Raw genomic sequence first — 18,033 nt, forward strand, 5'->3', positions numbered from 1 at the left:
CCAGATGACGCGCAGCAAAGCCGGTTACATCACTGTCCAGGAGCTGTGGGGTTCCGTCAATGCGCTTGCGTAGAGAACGGCAGGCAGACTGTAATCCCAGCGGATTCAGTCGGGGAGGTGGGAGAGCGGAATGGACTGGTGGTGTGTAACGTTACACCAGCAAAAAATAGGAGAAGGTTACAATTGTGATTTAGTTTCACCCTTTTAAATCAAACATAACTACTCGTTTATATGGGTCAACTTCTGAAAGTCGGACGCAACCGTTTGCTGGCTGCATTTAATAAGGACTGAAAACTTGGGATTTGATGGAAACTAAAATACGCTCCCCTCTCTCGCTAGCTTGCTAACAGACTAGGTAGCGATTGCCACTTAAACATGAACATGGATGACGGGAAAATGATTTCTTTGTGGACCTTGAACTAATTTTTCGGATTTTCTACATTGTCAATTAGCTGTAAAACTTAGCAAATGTTTGGTTACGCTGCCCTGATTTATTTAATTATAGATCGTTTTGCTGTTGGTAACTAGCGAGTAGTTTGTGAGTGTGGTAACTGTGAGTAGCTAGCTCCAGCTCACTTGGTGCTTAACTAAACGGGATTAGGCTAATCAGTTAGCTACCACAGATAGCCATATTTTAGCAAGTAACTTCGCTACATTAGCTCATACCAGGGAAACGATCCTTGGACTCGGCATTGACGTTATTCAGTGTTCTAGCACTAAATTAATCTGGTAAAACACAACCAAAAATAGTTTATTAGCTGGCTACAATTGCTATTATTTTTACATTGTCTGAATGACTGGATTCAACCTACGTTGACTGCGCTGGAAGTTTACGGTCTACTGTAGCCTAAGGTAAGATTTATTTTCAATGTAACGTTTGTCTATGCGGACGTGTTATCAGACAGCTAAGTATGCAGTAGCACATAGTAACGTTAGCACTAAATTAACTAGATAGATAATTTGCAACTAACGTTAGTAGGTAGTGCCGCCTAAAGTTAACTTACTGTGATTTAATTTTAACCAACTGAACCCCGCAGATTGTTATAGGCACTGATGTAGACTAGTCTAGGCATTTTAACACTCAAAGAACAACGTACTCGCTGTGTGTCGGGACTTCGGTGTTGTGTTGCCTTACCATGTTTTTTTTTAGCTGATATTTAGTGAAACCTAGTGAGCAAAGCTGCCCTTGATAATTTTACTTAGCCCTAGGCTCAGTGATTACTCTCAGTCGTTAATGAGCTGTTAGCCCTTGTAGCTAAGTCGTAAAGATACAATATTTATTTAGCCTAATTTAAAACATGATAGTAATTTTACTAACGTTAACCCTCGGTAAATAAATTAATCTGAAACGGATCAGATTTGATCGATAAGGTGGCGGTAGCTAACTGGGAATATCAACTAGCTTGCGTTAGCCGAATGTCTTGATCGAATGCATTTCTCTTAACGTGTTTTGGTGAATATTTAGCTAGCTGTTATTTTAATGGATAGACCTATTGTTAATGTTAATTAAGCAAACAACAGCAAAATCGGAAATAATTACAATATAATCTAATTATAGCCAATTATGTCTCTCCTGTAAATGGTCCATGTTTATCAGTATTACTATTGGGATGTTTGAAATGCACTTAAACGGTTTTTAAAAACAATATAATGACCACATTTTCGTTTTTCATTTACAAGATGGTGGTGTTTAGTGATTCAAAGGTGTCACCGCTATTAATGTAGCTCAAGTAAATTCTACAATTCCGTAAAATACACTAGATTTAGAATCAAATGTACCGGGACGCAGTATGTGTTTACTCCTACTGCTTTTCACTACCACGATGCGGAAGATTTTCCGATGGACATTTCATTGGCATATTATTCCCAAATGGCTTTTAGGATTTTAGGGCGCCGTCAGGAAACAGCATATAATTTCAGTCTAGTTTTCAGTCCAACACTGCACTGTGAGCATGTGTTAATTTTTCGCCTTTCAAATGAAACGGGAACGGATGTTCTGCCTCAGGGATACTCTCCACAGTGCTAGAGTTTTTGTTGTAATGTAGTGTTATGTACTTTAGGTGATATTTTATTTGCTAATCGCTACCTCGGTCAGAACAGGTGGGCCCTTGCATACATGACTGTTGCATTTAAGTTTGTAACTGCAAACCCTGCTGTTAACGGAACACCTGAGACCAGGAAGACGTTAGCACTGTGATTTGGGAGAAAGAATGTTGCTATTAAGGACTGAAGATATGAGAGATGTCCTGGTGACAAGAGAACTGGCTCTAACTTGTATTTGTCCTGAATGCAGTTTGATTGTTACAGTTTATAACGTTAGGATTCATTAAAAACTGTATTGCGTTGCTAGCTATTAAAGACCCCCCCACTCATAACCATGTTTTTTTAAATGGTTAACTCCGCTTGGAACTATACTGATTTTTTTTGTGTAGTATTTGCCATCAGAGCAGCCTTTTCACATTCTTCTACCGACAGAGAAGCTTCATACTTCCCTGAAATCTTAGTTGGAAAGGTGCATGTACAAGCAAGATTTGTGACTTCACAAATATGTGGCACCTATGATGGTCCACTATGCAAAGATATGCAGATTACTGGAGAGTTTACTGGATGTGGTAAATTTAATGAAACCTTAGAGCACAGAAAGCTGACTAGTTACTGATACTGTTGTGTCAAAGTGTTGAACATGGCAGACTGTGCAGTTTTAGGATGCAGTCCCAAGGTACGAACTTTGTTCTCCTCGTTACCAGAGGAGCCCATTCTGAAACAAAAATGGGTGGAATTTGTTTTTTAAAATCACGTGGATGCACCAGAGAGCATAGAGGGAATCCGTGTTCCTTGTGCACATTTTACGGATTACTGCCTCCAGAACTTCATGCAGAAGTTGAGGAGGTTCACAAAGAAATTGATTTTGAATCAGGAAAGCGGTGCCTGCAATACTATATATTCCGGGACAGCAACAAGCATAGTTATTTTGCATATTCATATATTCTGGCATTCTTAATGAGGGTAAAGGTGTAGAGATGATACCAAGCCATTTTTCCATGGACTTTTATCTTTGGAAAAACCATATGCAAACAAATTATTATTCAATATAGATTATTTGTTAAGGTTTTACAATGCATCGGGAGGGTTACTTAAAGTTACAAGGTACAGGCCTTGAGACAGGAAACTGAAATTGAAGTCACAATTCCAAAACTATGTTTACTTATAAAGAGGTAATATTTGGGCACCATGAGGCAAGGCGCTGGGTTACTAAGGGTTTATCTCCTTTGAAATCTGTAATTTTTAAATCTGTTTTCCGTACCCGTATTCTTTCCTCGTTGGTTTGTGCCTCCCTTCTTGGGGGAAGTGGTCTACTTGTTATTTCTTTTGGGGGTACCTAATATTATTTTGTGTAACTGTAACCTTTGCCAGTTTCTGTAGAACTCTTAATTTGTTTCCAGTCCTGTTGTCCCTGCTTTTGCCTAAGACTGGCATCAGGAGCGAATGTATATTACATTATTTTTCTTTTTTTGTTATTGTTTAGTAATTTTCTTTTTAAAAATGGAGTTATCTAGATGCAGATCGCTTCTGACTGTAGACAGCCGATGGCATTATTTGTTTGCTTTTAGGCTGCACACCCACATGAAGTCGGTCTTTGTGTAGTTATTTTCTGTGTTGTTCCTAAGCCTCAGGACAGAGAAAATCAAGCTCCTGTCAGGACCATATCAACAGCCTTGTAGCTGATGGTGCCTTGAAGCTCTGTTACCTAATGTCTCTCTTCAGAGTCACTGACGCAGATTCATTATTGTTTATTTATGGTTCTGGGACATTCTTCTTCTGCCCAAAATTTGGGTCACCGTCCTGTGGCTCAGTCCTTTCAACTGAAGTCACACTAAGGAAAACCTCCTTTAGCCTCCCAGGTCATTTAATATAAATTTAATGTTATTTGCGCAACAAAAATATTCATGTACGTAGCTAACAATGGAGGTGCAATTACCAGAGCAGGCAGCAACAGGAAAGCCCTATTTCCACACAGGAGGATAGAGCATACCCAAGGTTAAACTATAGCATACACAGGGTAAACTGTAGCATTCACAGGGTAAGCTATAGCAAACTCTGGGTAAACTTTAGCAGGCTAAACTATAGCAGGCTAAAATATAGCGTGCCGAGGGTACACTATAGCATACATGGGGTAAACTAGCATTCACAGGGTAAACTATAGCATGCACAGGCTAAACTATAGCATAAACAGGGTAATCTATAGCATACACAGGGTAAACTGTAGCATACACAGGCTAAACTATAGCATAAACAGGGTAATCTATAGCATACACATGGTAAACTGTAGCATTCACAGGGTAGACTATAGCATACACAGGCTAATTTATAGCATAAACAGGGTAATCTATAGCATACTCACATACCCAGGGTAAACCGTAGCATACACGGGGTAAACTGTAGCATACACAGGTTAAACTATATCATAAACAAGGTAATCTATAGTATACCCGCATACCCAGGGTAAACTGTAGCATACGCAGGGTAGACTGTCGCATAAATAGGGTAATCTGTAGCATACCTGCATACCCGGGGTAAACTATGGCATGTTTAAATGGGCTTTTGTGTTGCTCCCTGTCCCTGATGGTGACTGCTACATACTGGGCTTCCACTACTGTCCACCTCTATGTCTCCTCCTTGAGAATGGGCAACTTTTATTTTGTGACTAAATGGCTGCAATGGGCTGAGATTTTGCCCGCGGGGGAGTGGGGGGGTGTTGGTCAATAGCAGCACCGCTGGTGGATTTCACAGTTCTAGAGAAGCAGACCCTGCACGTTTTCCCAAACTGCTCGATTTTATTGCTGTTTGCAGGTGGCAGATGCATGCTGGATGTGAGACCACTGTTTACCGCTGCTCTTTCCACCCTGCAGCGACGAGGCTGCTGGCACATCAGCCATTTCCCCTTTTGCTCGTAGAGTAATTGGCCGAATCCGGTGTTTGTGAGATCAGCCGTTAAGATGCCAGGAAAGAGTCACCTCTGTCCATGATTCTCTACATTCTTTCTGGGCCTCCTTCAGGCCACACGCAAACCTGGATTGTGATATCTCAGCTCTGGCTTTAGAATGCGATTCGTAGAAAAAGTACCACACGCGTCGGTGTTCATTCACTTTGGTTGTGCAAATATAAGGACTGCGCTGGCCCTTTAAGACGCCTGGTTTGCCTTGCGGGCGTGTAATTGTGCAGCGTCACCCTGAGTATGTGTGTATGTGAATCTCTGGTGGGCGGCTCCCTCCCGCAGATGAACCGACTGTGGAGGCGTGACGTACCCCTCGCAGAGCGCCACGGAAACAACTCCCCCGCCGGACTGGCCCCGGCCGCCCCCTCCACCATGGCCCCCGCGGGGCCCAACATCTCCTGGCTGCCGGAGGCCCCCGCGCTGGGCTCGGACCAGCCCTTCTTCCTCATGACCACCACCGCGCAGGCCGTGTCCGGCTTTTTCGTCTGGACCGCCCTGCTGCTCACCTGCCACCAGGTAAGGCGGGTTCGGCTCCTCTCCGGCCCGGGCTGGCCTCCCAGCCTGGCCCCCGCCCAGCCAATCGCATTTGCTTTATATTTAGACATTTAGCAGGCCTAATCCTGACCCGCCAACACAGCAAATCCATCTCTGCAGCTGGATATTTACTGATGTGCTGAAGCAGTAATTCAGCGGAAGTGCCTTGCTCAAGGGTACCTACCGGGGAAATGAACTCGTAAACTTCCAAGCTATAAGACCGGCTCTCTTCCCTAGCCATCACACCACACTGCCACCCAGTCATAAAGCCCAAGCCTTGGAGGTGCTTGTTTTGGTTCACTTCTGATACTCATTAGCTTGGGGGGTGGGGGTGGGGGGTAAATTTGTGTGTGCTGTGTGTTTTTTTGTTTTTTCGTCTCGGCACCCAGATGGATTAATGTGCCGTTCTCTCTGTTGTGCTGTGTGTTCTGTTCAGGATTAGCCTGGCGAGCCCTTTTTGACGTGTCCTGAAAAGGCTGAGCCTCAGGGCCTGATCTGTTTGCAGAGCGCTTTTCCCCCTGGACGGGCGCTCAGGCGCTCCCGGCTGTTCGCTTCCGCTGCTCGTCAAAACGTTCGCGGGCAGCGGGAACGCCGCCTCCCTTATCGCGGCATTCCTCAAAAGGGTTAAAGATGGGCTGCTGTCATAACGACGGGCACACCTACTCCACCGTGACATCAGGGAGCAGAGGTTGCCTAGCAACAAAGAGCAGTTTATAGTTGTCTGTGTGCATTTCACCAGACATAGAAAGGTGATATGCTTTCTATTGTATGAAATGAGCGGTACACTCTGCTCTGTTCTGTGCTAGCGGCTCGCATTGTTACATTGGCAACACCTCAGACTGACAAAAGCCTGTCGTGACCAATTTTTAGCCACGTAGCCGGCTTCATTTGAGGTCACGTTGTCATTTTGGGCGTTGCTTTAGAAGAGATGCAAGTCTCTGAGCTGTGGGTGTGAACGCACCTCTGCCATTTTATCCCACAGCCTATTACGTTATCAGAAACAACGGCGGGCCCTCTCGCGTAAAAGGTTAGCGCTTTCGCTCCAGTTTGCCCACGGCGGCGTGGGCGCGTGCACGAAAGGCAGTGACGCTGCGGTACGCGCGGTGCGGCAGGATGCCCGTGCGCGAGCGGGGGAGTTTCTGAGGGAGGATCTGTCGAAGCCTGAATTATCTGAGGGGGGAAGCGCGTGTTTGAGCGCAGCGCAGCCCGCGGCAGTCTCTCTCTCTCTGACTCTCCGCCTTTGGCAGCCTGCGTGAGGATAGCTTTAGCTCTGCGTTCTGCGCAGGCGCACGCTCTGCAGGTATCCTCAGGTGCTCGGTAGTGTCACTGAAAGCAGTGGCAGGGGGCTCTGGCCATGTAAGGCCTTTTTTCACACAGTTAGCTGCTGTGGCTGCGGTGGCATGCAGCTGAACAGAACTCCAGCGTATCTTGTTCTGGGATCGTGCATGTGGGAACATGCTCGGTTGTCTTTTGTGGATGTGGTTTTACTGTAATGTATTTATTTTCATTTGTAATTTTACCTGATGCCTATTGGCTGACTAATCTCGGCTCTTCTGAAGTTGTTATTGTTCCTGCTTTACTGTGATATGCATTTAATACACTTTGCAGCAGCCGGTTGATGGTTCTCTTTGTATAAGCGGTTGATGAATGATGGGTGGGCCACTTATTTCACAGCAATGTCCCCCCTCTCCCCCTGTGTCAGATCTACATACACCTGAGATACTCAATGTGTCCCCTGTCCCCCTGTCTCAGATCTACATACACCTGAGATACTCAATGTGTCCCCTCTCCCCCTGTGTCAGATCTACATGCACCTGAGATACTCAATGTGTCCCCTCTCCCCCTGTGTCAGATCTACATGCACCTGAGATACTCAATGTGTTCCCTGTCCCCCTGTCTCAGATCTACATGCACCTGAGGTACTACAGCGCGCCGAACGAGCAGAGGCACATCGTGAGGATCCTCTTCATCGTGCCGATCTACGCCTTCGACTCCTGGCTCAGCCTGCTCTTCTTCACCAACGACCAGTACTACGTCTACTTCGACACGGTGCGGGACTGCTACGAGGGTAAGGCCGCCGCCGCCACCGCGCCCGGCGGACCAGCCGCTGTTTCTGCTTTACGCTGCAGGTGGTGCTGCAGGCTACATGGCCGCTCGCTTTATGAAGTTCCCCTCATACTCTGTGTTGAATGTGTGAAAACAGGGGCTTGCTACCTCACTAGGAGCTTTGTTTTTGTTTTATCTCCAGGGGGCGGGAAGAGCTTTAGACATTTTAACTGTGTGAAGTGTTGCGTTCTCAGCGCTCTAGTTACTGTACGTGTGAAATGGGAAGTTCTAGTTCAGCCGGCGTGGGAGTTCTCTGGCTCGCGATCAAGCGGCGAAGGGAAAGAAAGAAGCGCTCACAAGTCTTGCTCTCGAAACGGGAAAACGTGACCCCCCCCAAACCGCACGGGAAACAGAGCACAGCCCTGCCCCAAGAAAACGTTTCGGAAACGGCAGCCTTTCATCTTTCAGAGTTTATCAGGGTCAGAGATTTCAGGGAGACCAGCCAAGGTCCCCCTGTATATGCTGGTCTTTCTCTCTCCTTTCTTCTCTTTGCTTTGAACGGACTCTGCAGTGCACAGCTTGCTAGCCATAAAGCTTTTTACCCCTCACAAAGGTTTTTACCCCCATGAAGGTTTTTACCCCTCATAAAGGTTTATGAAGCACCTTCTGACCAAAGATGCAAGAAAATCATCGATTGGCTCCGTCAGTTCAGACTTTATCCAGCAAGATTCCTACGAAGAATTATTTTCCTTCTGTAATTCTCTTAGAGGCCATTGATGCTGCCAAAGAGCAAAGTGATCATGTTAATGGTATTCACACATTTAAATAGTCTTTTTATGGGTTCAGTGAACAGCAAGTAAAAGCGAGCTCTAAATGACGTGTTTTTATGTGCAAAGTGTAATGGTGTGAGGAAGTGATTGAGCCCATCCTGGATCAGCGCTGGCCTGCAGTCCACAGTGATGAGTGCATTACAGTGATGAGTGCAGTCTTTAAGCATCCCTCAGGCCGATGGGAAAATGATAAAACAGGATCACCCCTGAGTCCATTAGCCCATCTTAGCTCATACGTAAGCTTGATTTAATCTCCCAGTGCATTGAGTGTCAAGGTAGAAGTTTAATAGGAAATATTGAACTTGTGGATCTTTCAAACGTCAACAAGCGGAGGCTCTTGCTAGTTTCTGACTTTCACTCTGTCTGGAATCCTCCTGTTTTTTTTTCCATCTGTTTTTTTCTGGATTTTTTGGAATGATAGAACTTGTCCGGGGTGTCTTCCCTGTTAACAGCAGCTAAATTATTTCTAACTTTTGTGTACTGGTTTTCTAGCCTTGTCGTTGATTGCACTTTGTTGACAGGCACAGACGTGTGTGTGTGTGTGTGTGTGTGCATTATCTGGCTGGTGATGTGTCATGGTCATGGCTGTGACCTGCCGGTGAAAGGAAGGGGGGGGGGGGTGCCTTTGTTATCCCTGCTCAAAGGGAAAGGCTCTGCCAGCACTGCCCTGTGTTTCCATCTGCAGAGATGAGAGTAAATGCGCCATCTCCTTCATCAGTCCCCATATCTCATATGAATTCACCGAGCGTGTGTAAACATGATGAGGCTAATGTTAGTTACAGTCAGACCTTTTGAAGAGCAGGCTTTTTGGAATGTTTTTTCTAAATTCTAAGTCAGTGTTCTAGAACTCCATTGCTTTCAGTTACCAGTCGTGATTGTTGCATCAGCATTAGAATGTTCAGTTAAGTAGGATGTATGCTTTGACTCTGATATGAAGATATCAAGCGCATATAGGCAGGAATAATAGCCGTGAGCCTGTGTGAATGCGCGTGTGCGTGGTTTTATGTATGCATATGTATGTGTGGGAACTCCGTTTCGACCCCAGTAACAGATGGCCCTCTCTGTCTCGGCCTCTGAGGGCGGCCATTTTCGTCCTCTTATTGTTCCAAGGCCTGCTGGGATGTCTGGGTCGGGTAAGCCTGTTGCCTAGCAACCGTGTGCGCACCACAGCCTAGCAAAGAGGTTTAAAAAAAACACTCCTACATGGATGAACTTATAAATTACTCGGCCATTCGGCTGCACTGACCTACTGTATTCCCATGGCAACAGCACTGGTAATCCGGAAGGCCTTGGTAAGTTAACGGGAGTTTCATGCACTCCTGGATGGTTGTATGGTCAGTGTATGTCTCTGGCACAACTTAAATCCACAGGAAATGGCACAGTGTTATGCCTATGGTCAGTTGATTGCATACCCTTTACAAAATCTTGTTTGGTAATTATTTAACATGCGTGTGTGATAGAGAGTGCGTATACATGTGTGTGTGTGTGTGAGAGTGTGTATGTGTGTGTGTGTATGTGTACATGTGCATGTGTGCATGCGTGCGTGTGTGTGTGTGTGTGGACAGGGCTGTAGCCCACAGTCAGCAGTACAGCTGCTCCCTGCTCAGCTCATATGAGTGGCAGCAGCAGCAGCAGCCCCAGGGCTGTATTGCTCCAGATAGAGCCCCAGTGTAATAATGCTCACACACTGCTGAACACAGCAGGACAGCAGCACACACCAGCACTGCCACTGTCTGTGTGTGTGTGTGTGTGTGTGAGCGAGCGCAGGGTCTGTGTGTGTGAGTACAGGGTCTGTGTGTGTGAGCACAGTGTCTGTGTGTGTGTGTGTGTGTGGAAAAGTGCAGTGTCTGTGTGTGTGTGTGTGTGTGTGTGTGAGCACAGTGTCTGTGTGTGTGTGTGAGCACAGTGTGTGCGAGTGCAGTACTCTGAGTGATGCATTGCTAAAGAATAGATATTTTAATGTTTTCATTGTAATAATGTGGCTGATAAATTAAGTGCAGAATGTGTAAGATGGTTTAGTTGGTGAAACTTAGCTGAAATGTTTCCCTGAAGTAAAGTATTTGGCCGTCTTGGACATTTTTTGCACAGAAATGCGGGGCGAGTGAGATTTTCTGAGATGAAGGGGGGAAAAGTGAATGAAAGGTCGTGTTTTCGGCATGTGACGATCTCTCAGTGCAGCGATACGAGCGTGTGAGGCGTTATTGTTCTGGTGCTGTGGTTCCGCAGTGTGGGCGGATTTTCTCACTGTCTGAGCGAACGTGGTTACACCCAGGCGGAAGAAAGAAACTCGTAAATACTGTCGGGTTGTAAAATTCGGGATTTGTTGGCTTGGGCTGGCCTCGCGATCTAACGTGTTCTGCGATGTAGCTGTTGCAGTCAGACAATAAAAAAATGTATCATGTTGTGCCGCATTGCTACCAAGAACTGGACATTTTCACTTGAGAATAGGTGAACCGGAAAACTCAATTTGGCAAAAATGGACAATGACTACATTTGCATGCACACAATATTCAGGATATCGCCATTGTTCCGAATAAGGAAATATTCCAAATAAGCTGTTTGCATGGCTGCTGAGAAGTGAATGTTGTTTTAATATTCCCATTTACATGCAGCTGTGCATAGTCCGATTAAAAGGGCCAGGTAGTGCTACGTTCCTTACGCTGTTTATTTACACAGGTGCAGTGGGCCCGGCTCTGCTGTAGGGGCCATGTGCAGAGCACTGCACAGCACACAGCTCAGAGCACAGCACACAGCACAGCACAGAGCACAGCACAGTATAGAGCACAGGCCACAGGCTCCGCCCACTGACCTGTGTGTGTGTGTGTGTGTGTGTCTCCCTGCAGCGTTTGTGATCTACAACTTCCTGAGCCTGTGCTACGAGTACCTGGGAGGGGAGAGCGCCATCATGTCTGAGATCAGAGGGAAGCCCATTGAGTGAGTGTCCGCACAGCAAAGGCTCACCCACAATGCACCACGGCACCTCTGACTTTCACTGTTAGCTTTAGCGCTTTAGCGCTTCCGTCCTTCTCCCGCCCCCTGACTGAGCAGAGCCATCGGTGTCGTGTCCGTTCTCCTCCTCCGACAGGTCCAGCTGTGTGTACGGAACATGCTGCCTCTGGGGAAGGACCTACTCCATCGGCTTCCTCAGGTTCTGCAAGCAGGTGAGAGCCTCGTTCTCCCCCTGCCATGACGTCACTCTGTCCCGTCTGCGTGCTCGCGCTTAATTGGCTCCCGGTTTCTCCCCGTCGCCCAGGCAACGCTGCAGTTCTGCGTGGTGAAGCCCCTGATGGCCATGGTCACCGTCATCCTGCAGGCCTTCGGAAAGTACCGGGACGGCGACTTCAAGTGCGTCCTGAGCCTGCGGCGGCCCGTCACTTAGCATTCTCTGTTCTGCGTGCCCGTTCTGTACTGATGATGTCAATGAGCTGCAATTACCAGCCAGTACATACACTTCTATATATATATACATCGCCAGTAGCATATGTACTTTCCTGAGCTTGTACACAGTGCTTTGTTAGAGTCATTGTGCCTTGTGTCTGGGAGGGCGTGTGCGTGCGGGTGCTTACTCGCTGTGCTCCTCTTCCTCAGCGTGGCCAGCGGGTACCTGTACGTCACCATCGTGTACAACATCTCGGTCAGCCTCTCCCTCTACGCGCTCTTCCTCTTCTACTTCGCCACCCGCCAGCTGCTCGTGCCCTACAGCCCCGTGCTCAAGTTCTTCATGGTCAAGTCCGTCATCTTCCTCTCCTTCTGGCAGGGTGAGCGTGCCCTCTGAACGCACGTGCACACGCACAGGCACATGTACATGCACACACACGTGCACGCACACATGCACACACGTGCACACACACACGCACGCGCACACGCACACAAACACACACACACAGACGCTCCCTCCATTGATCCCCTCCTGAATAAAGACGGTCAGACATTGAGGTAAAATATCCGTTCTTGGGTTCCAAATGAAAGTGGGTGCACGGGCGCATTGTCCTTTATGACGCGCCAGTGCCAGTTCCTGACTTCACTGAGGCACTGTTATTCTGTAGCAATGAGTGCATTAAGTGTCAACTGAGTGTAAGTGGCTTCAGGCATTGTTGTTTGTTCACTGCCTGTTGGTATAAATCTGTTTTTTTTTTCATGCCAAGGGCCTCCTTAAATTAACCCTTTGAGGTGTAAGATAATAAATATGGGACTAGAATGTTCTCTACTGAACCTTCTATTGCTGATGTAACAATCACTTTTGGTAATTGAAAGCAAGTTCCACTGTTCTAGAACACTGACTTAGAATTTTGAAAAAACATTCCCAAAAACCTTCTCTTCAAAGGGTTAAATGGATGGGATCTTGTTCACCTTACAGGGGTTGCTCACCTCTTGTTTTGTGGTTCGTAAGTTTGTGGCACTTTACAAAGCAGTGCGCCTCCATTTTGATCGTGCTGATGTTGTAGTGCACCAGCACTGACCCCCCAGCGTTGGGCTCTGTGCCCCCCAGGCATGCTGCTGGCCATCCTGGAGAAGTGCGGGGCCATCCCCAAGATCAGCTCTGTGGAAGTGACCGTGGGAGAGGGCACCGTCGCCGCGGGCTACCAGAACTTCATCATCTGCGTGGAGATGTTCTTCGCCGCCCTGGCCCTCCGCCACGCCTTCACCTATAAGGTGTACATGGACAAGAGGCTGGACTCCCAGGGTAAGGGCCTGGTGGGGGCGGGGGATGGGGGATGGGGGACGGGACACAGCAGGACCAGCTGTGTTTGCGTTCCGCCTGTCTGAACCTGATCTCACAGCACTAATCCTGTGTGTGACTCACGAGCTGGGAGCGTCCGTCTTGCTGCTCTGCTGGAGAATGATTGACAGGAAGTGAACGGTCCATCCTAATGTGCCATCATGGGCCCAAGCGGTTTGGTAGTCCAGCCTTGCTGGATGGTCTTGAATGCCTTGGTGCCAGATCCCTGTTCTGGATTGAGGGGCACCATCTGCAGGAGCTCCCTGGCTGTCTGTGATTCGCTCACAGCGGTGGTGTAACTGAGATGGGTGGTGCTGATTGGCTGTAAAGGCAGGAGATGTGATGCGTACACTGAGGCTGCAGTGTGACAGAGCTGCAGGTGTGCTTCCTGCACGCTGCTCTCATGTGCAGCTCCGGCTGAGAGCACTACTCCTCTCCCATGGACCATGCTGCTCTGGTGTTGCACTTGGGCTTCTCACTAATCTGTGTTCTCTTTCTCTCTCTCTCTCTCTCTCTCTCTCTCTCTCTCCCTCCCTTCCTCATTCATGTGCTGCCTGCTTGTCATTTCTCCCGTTTTTTTGCTCCTGCTTTCATTTGCTATCTCTCTTCCCCAACATGCCATGACTCCGATCTCTTCTCTTCCAAAACCCCTCACTTTTCGTTTTCTCCCACTTGACCTTTTTGTTATCACTCTCCATTCTTCCCTAATTCTTTCCCTATTCCTTTCTTTTTTGCTTTCATTACTCTTCTCCCTCCCTCCCTCTCTCCTCTGTTCTCTCTCCCCCTCTTACGCTGCATGGTTTCAGACCCAGTTCCAACATACGGACAGTACGGTAGGTTTCTTGGTGTCTCAGTTTTGCCAAAACTCTTACCCCTCCCCTAATTTTTTTAGTTGGTCGTAATGTTGTTTGTTTTCACCGTGTGTTTCTATGATTTTCAGCACGCTGGGACACTGTGTGTGTCATTAATTGTGTGTGCTATACGTGGTGGTATAAGCATGTGTCTCACGTGTGCGTGTTGTGTGTGGGTTTACCAGACTATGGGCCCCATCCATGCACAGAAACAGTGCCTTAGCAGGATGAGCCACCCAGTAGCCCTTTGCTTTAGTATCTGTGGTGTAACTGAGTGTGCATGTAGTTATTTTGCTTGCTGTTTGTGCCCCCCCCCAGGCCGCTGTGCCCCCATGAAGAGCATCTCCAGCAGCCTGAAGGAGACCATGAACCCGGGGGACATGGTCCAGGACGCCATCCACAACTTCTCCCCGGCCTACCAGCAGTACACGCAGCAGTCCACCCTGGAGCAGCGCTCAGGCCCCCCCGTGTCCCGCAGCCACAGCACCGCCAGCGCCCGCGACAACGAGAAGACCCTGCTGCTCAGCTCCGACGACGAGTTCTGAGCGTCGGCCAGGACGCGCTCGCACAGGACCACCGCGCGTCACAACCGCACACCACACCGATACTCGCAACCGCACACCACACCGATACTCACAACCGCACACCACACCGATACTCACAACCGCACACCGATACTCACAACCGCACACCACACCGATACTCACAACCACACACCACACCGATACTCGCAACCGCACACCACACCGATACTCACAACCACACACCACACCGATACTCACAACCACACACCACACCGATACTCACAACCGCACACCACACCGATACTCACAATCAGAACACAAACGCAGGCCGGGGACAAGGCAGTACAGGACCAGGAGGTAGATCGGGCGCACACACACGCAAACACACACACTCACAATGGAGGCACAGTGCTGTGTGCTTCTTTACTCTTTCTTCAGTCACACTGAACTACACACACACGCCTGGGAAGCAACTCTTTAGGGACTCAACATGGTATGCTTTGTAGAGGTGCCACAGTAAAAAAACAAAAAAAACTGCGACGCTTCACAAATGTATATGTACGCACATGCATATGCCCACACGCGCACACACACACACACGCAAACATAAAATAAAGTATGTGTCTTAGCATATACACATACAGAGGATCAGACCAAAACCCACTCTTAGGGCAATATGGACATATGATGTCATGAAATATGACGTAAAGGCCAAAGGCAGGGATTAATGACACTCCACCACTCCATTCCCATCAGGCCGAGCTCCTCCCCAAATAGATGCCAAATAGAATAGGAGTCTCTCAAAGTTGGGATCTTCATATTTACAGCTTTCCTGTCCTTTTATTTTTTTCATTTATTTATTATCTTCGGGATTGGGTGTCTGCTTACGTGTCATGCATCTTCGCTTGGAATTGTATTAAGTGTGATCTTTGTATTTTGAGTTGAAAGTCCAGCCTGAGTTCCTCCTCACATAGCCAGTGGTTCCTCTCCACAGAGCGGTCCTGCTCGCTCCTGCTCTCACAGAGCCGCTGGCTTCTGCTGCTCTTTGACGCTCACGTGACCCGTTAGCCGCAGGGCCCGTTAGCAGCAGGGCCCGTTAGCCGCAGGGCCCGTTAGCCGCAGGGCCCGTTAGCCGCAGGGCCCGTTAGCCGCAGGGCCCGTTAGCCGCAGGGCCATTAGCAGCAGGGCCCGTTAGCCGCGGGACCCGTTAGCAGCAGAGCCCGTTAGCCGCAGGGCCCGTTAGCAGTAGGGCCATTAGCAGCAGGGCCCGTTAGCCGCGGGACCCGTTAGCCGCAGGGCCCGTTAGCCGCAGGGCCCGTTTGCAGCAGCGCGGCGGTAGATTTCTCAGGACACACGAGCGCGCGCAGGGCTGTAAGGGACGGAGGTTACAGACGGAGAGATGTGGGCTCCTGACATGGCAGGGCAGCCCTAAGAAGGTGGGGTTATAATGGCATGATTGGGGCATTATGTGCGTGCCGCAGGTTAAGCAGGCTTTTGCCAGCATGGAAGACTCTAGACCAGTGGTAACCAACCCTGTTCCTGGAGATCTACCATCCTGTAGGTTTTTATTTCAACCCTAATTTGGCACACCTGATTCTAATAATTAGCAGCTCAATCCAGATCTTTAGCTGTTGAAGGAAGTGTGTTTTGTTTGGGGAGGAGGGAAAATCTCCAGGAACAGGGTCAGTTCCCACTGCTCGTGACCATTTCAGTTAGTAGGCAATATAGGTTAAACTCATGCAAACTGTGCAGGCTTATAGCAGGAATATAGGTGTAGGGCTTAACTGCACGAGCAGTTTCTGTATAAAACCTATCGTTACAATTATTTGCAAGCATATTTACTGTAGAACAAGCCATGGTTACACGTGTGTGTCCACATGATCATACAAGACAACACATTTTATTTATCCAAACTGCTGCTTCTGGTTTTCTGCAGAGATATTGCAGTGCCCACTAGAGGGCAGCGATGATATTTGATTTTGATTGGCAGTATGCGCTTGCATAGAGACCCCTACTGTTCCCAGTTAGAAGTGCGAGTATATATATTTTTGAAGTTATTTCTTAATTCTCTACTCACCCCATGATCAAGTATCAGGTACAGTTTCTCTTAAAGGTTTTCTGTCGGTTTAAGGGGATGTCGCTGTGACAGCAGAACCCACACGCTGACCACAGACGACAGGCAGCTACCAAGTGCAGCGTTTACATTTTGTGCGACATTCAGACATGCTGCCATTGATTACGCACCTGTGAGAGAGCTTTACTGTGTACTGGGGTTCTGTGTGCTACATCACACACCTGTGGATGAAGGCTTTTATTGGCTGTTCAGTTCTGGGTCAGGGAATCGCCCAAAAACCACAGACACAAGACCTTCCAGATACCTGCACGCTTCCCCCTGGGTCACTTCTGTGTATATATGATCTATATATTGAGGCCAGTATAAATATATCCAGTACGTTATTGTAGTGGGAACTGAGGGAAATTAATGATGCTTTCTGGCACTTACCTTTTTAAGCGACAAAAGAGAATATCCTTAAATAGATCTTTATTCCACCCCAGCAGCCGAGAGGATTGGGAAAAGAACAGTAATTCTTCACATCCTGTAAACGTCAGGTCTATCTCCCAGTACATGGCCTTTTATACATACTCACACGCACACACACGCATGTATATGTATTGCTGAAGAGTTAGGAAGTTGTAAATAAGGGTTCAAAAGGAAATACTGGAGTAAAATGAACGGTATATGATGTAATGCTCAGAGAAAGCAAATGCTTAGTTTTGTACCATTGTTCAATACTGGCTTTTATTTTATTTTTCTCTAGCTCTTTGTATATTGAAACAGCTTCACAGATTCTGCTTTTATTTTTGTCTTTGTGATGTCCAAATAAGGAAAAGGATAAAGAAAAGCCAAGACAAATAAATATTTAGTTTTGTCCTTAACTGTGAGTGCCTGTGTCATTATTCTTATGTAACCTCTGGTGTTTAATCCTTTTAAGGTTTTTTGGTTTCAGTTACCAGTGCAGATTGTTACATCAGCATTTAGAATGTTCGGTTAAGAACATTCTAATCACATGCGTGATCTTACACCTGAAACCACATTGTTTGCGGCGCTGATGGGGAGTCAGCAGAGTTTGATAGAAGAGACCGCTATGGTCCCAATACTGCAGTTGCAAAACATTATACTGTGTCAGCATTATGTTGTAAACCTTCGGTTTTCCACATACAGTATGATCGTGTTTGGTGTTGGTGGAAAGCCGTTGTCACAGGGAACAAGTTAGTCACTGATGGTGCGGTACAGTGGGCGCTGAGTGAAGATCTTGGAACACCATTCAGAAGTGAACTGCAGTGAGTCAGCAGTCAGCTGTGCTACAAAGGTTAACCCGGTTTGATAGGCTGACAGAGATAACGCAAGCAGGATCACTTATGCTACGGTTTTACGATTGTGAAAAGTGGAACGGTTTGAGAAGACTCATCCACGTGGTCTTCTGCGTCCCATAAGTATATAGCCATTCCACTACACACACATTCTGCACCA

At 47.5% G+C, this 18,033-nt stretch overlaps 1 protein-coding gene across 2 annotated transcripts; it reads left to right on the forward strand.

Annotated features, from left to right (window-relative positions):
* The first annotated feature begins 19 nt into the window (after positions 1-19).
* Positions 20-17,438, forward strand: tmem184ba (transmembrane protein 184ba). 2 transcript variants are annotated; one of them, XM_064323860.1, is made up of 10 exons: positions 20-852; positions 5,279-5,512; positions 7,433-7,598; positions 11,250-11,340; positions 11,492-11,567; positions 11,660-11,751; positions 11,995-12,164; positions 12,896-13,090; positions 13,933-13,959; positions 14,296-17,438. In XM_064323860.1, exons 2-10 carry the CDS (start codon positions 5,279-5,281, stop codon positions 14,520-14,522), a joined length of 1,278 nt encoding a protein of 425 aa, XP_064179930.1. In that variant the 5' UTR covers positions 20-852; the 3' UTR covers positions 14,523-17,438. The 2 variants fall into 2 exon arrangements, with proteins under 2 accessions (XP_064179930.1, XP_064179931.1); XM_064323861.1 differs by lacking the exon at positions 13,933-13,959 and having other exon boundaries at positions 25-852.
* Positions 17,439-18,033: the final 595 nt, after the last annotated feature.

The sequence above is a fragment of the Anguilla rostrata genome, chromosome 2 (assembly GCF_018555375.3).
Source record: "Anguilla rostrata isolate EN2019 chromosome 2, ASM1855537v3, whole genome shotgun sequence".
Taxonomy (NCBI): domain Eukaryota; kingdom Metazoa; phylum Chordata; class Actinopteri; order Anguilliformes; family Anguillidae; genus Anguilla; species Anguilla rostrata.

Bases quoted from the DNA above. Each gene is read 5' to 3' on its own strand.
- tmem184ba (XM_064323860.1), top strand. From the start codon at position 5,279: ATGAACCGACTGTGGAGGCGTGACGTACCCCTCGCAGAGCGCCACGGA. The intron at 7,599-11,249 runs GTAAGGCCGCCG...GTCTCCCTGCAG, and splicing joins GGTGCGGGACTGCTACGAGG to CGTTTGTGATCTACAACTTC. The intron at 12,165-12,895 runs GTGAGCGTGCCC...TGTGCCCCCCAG, and splicing joins CTTCCTCTCCTTCTGGCAGG to GCATGCTGCTGGCCATCCTG.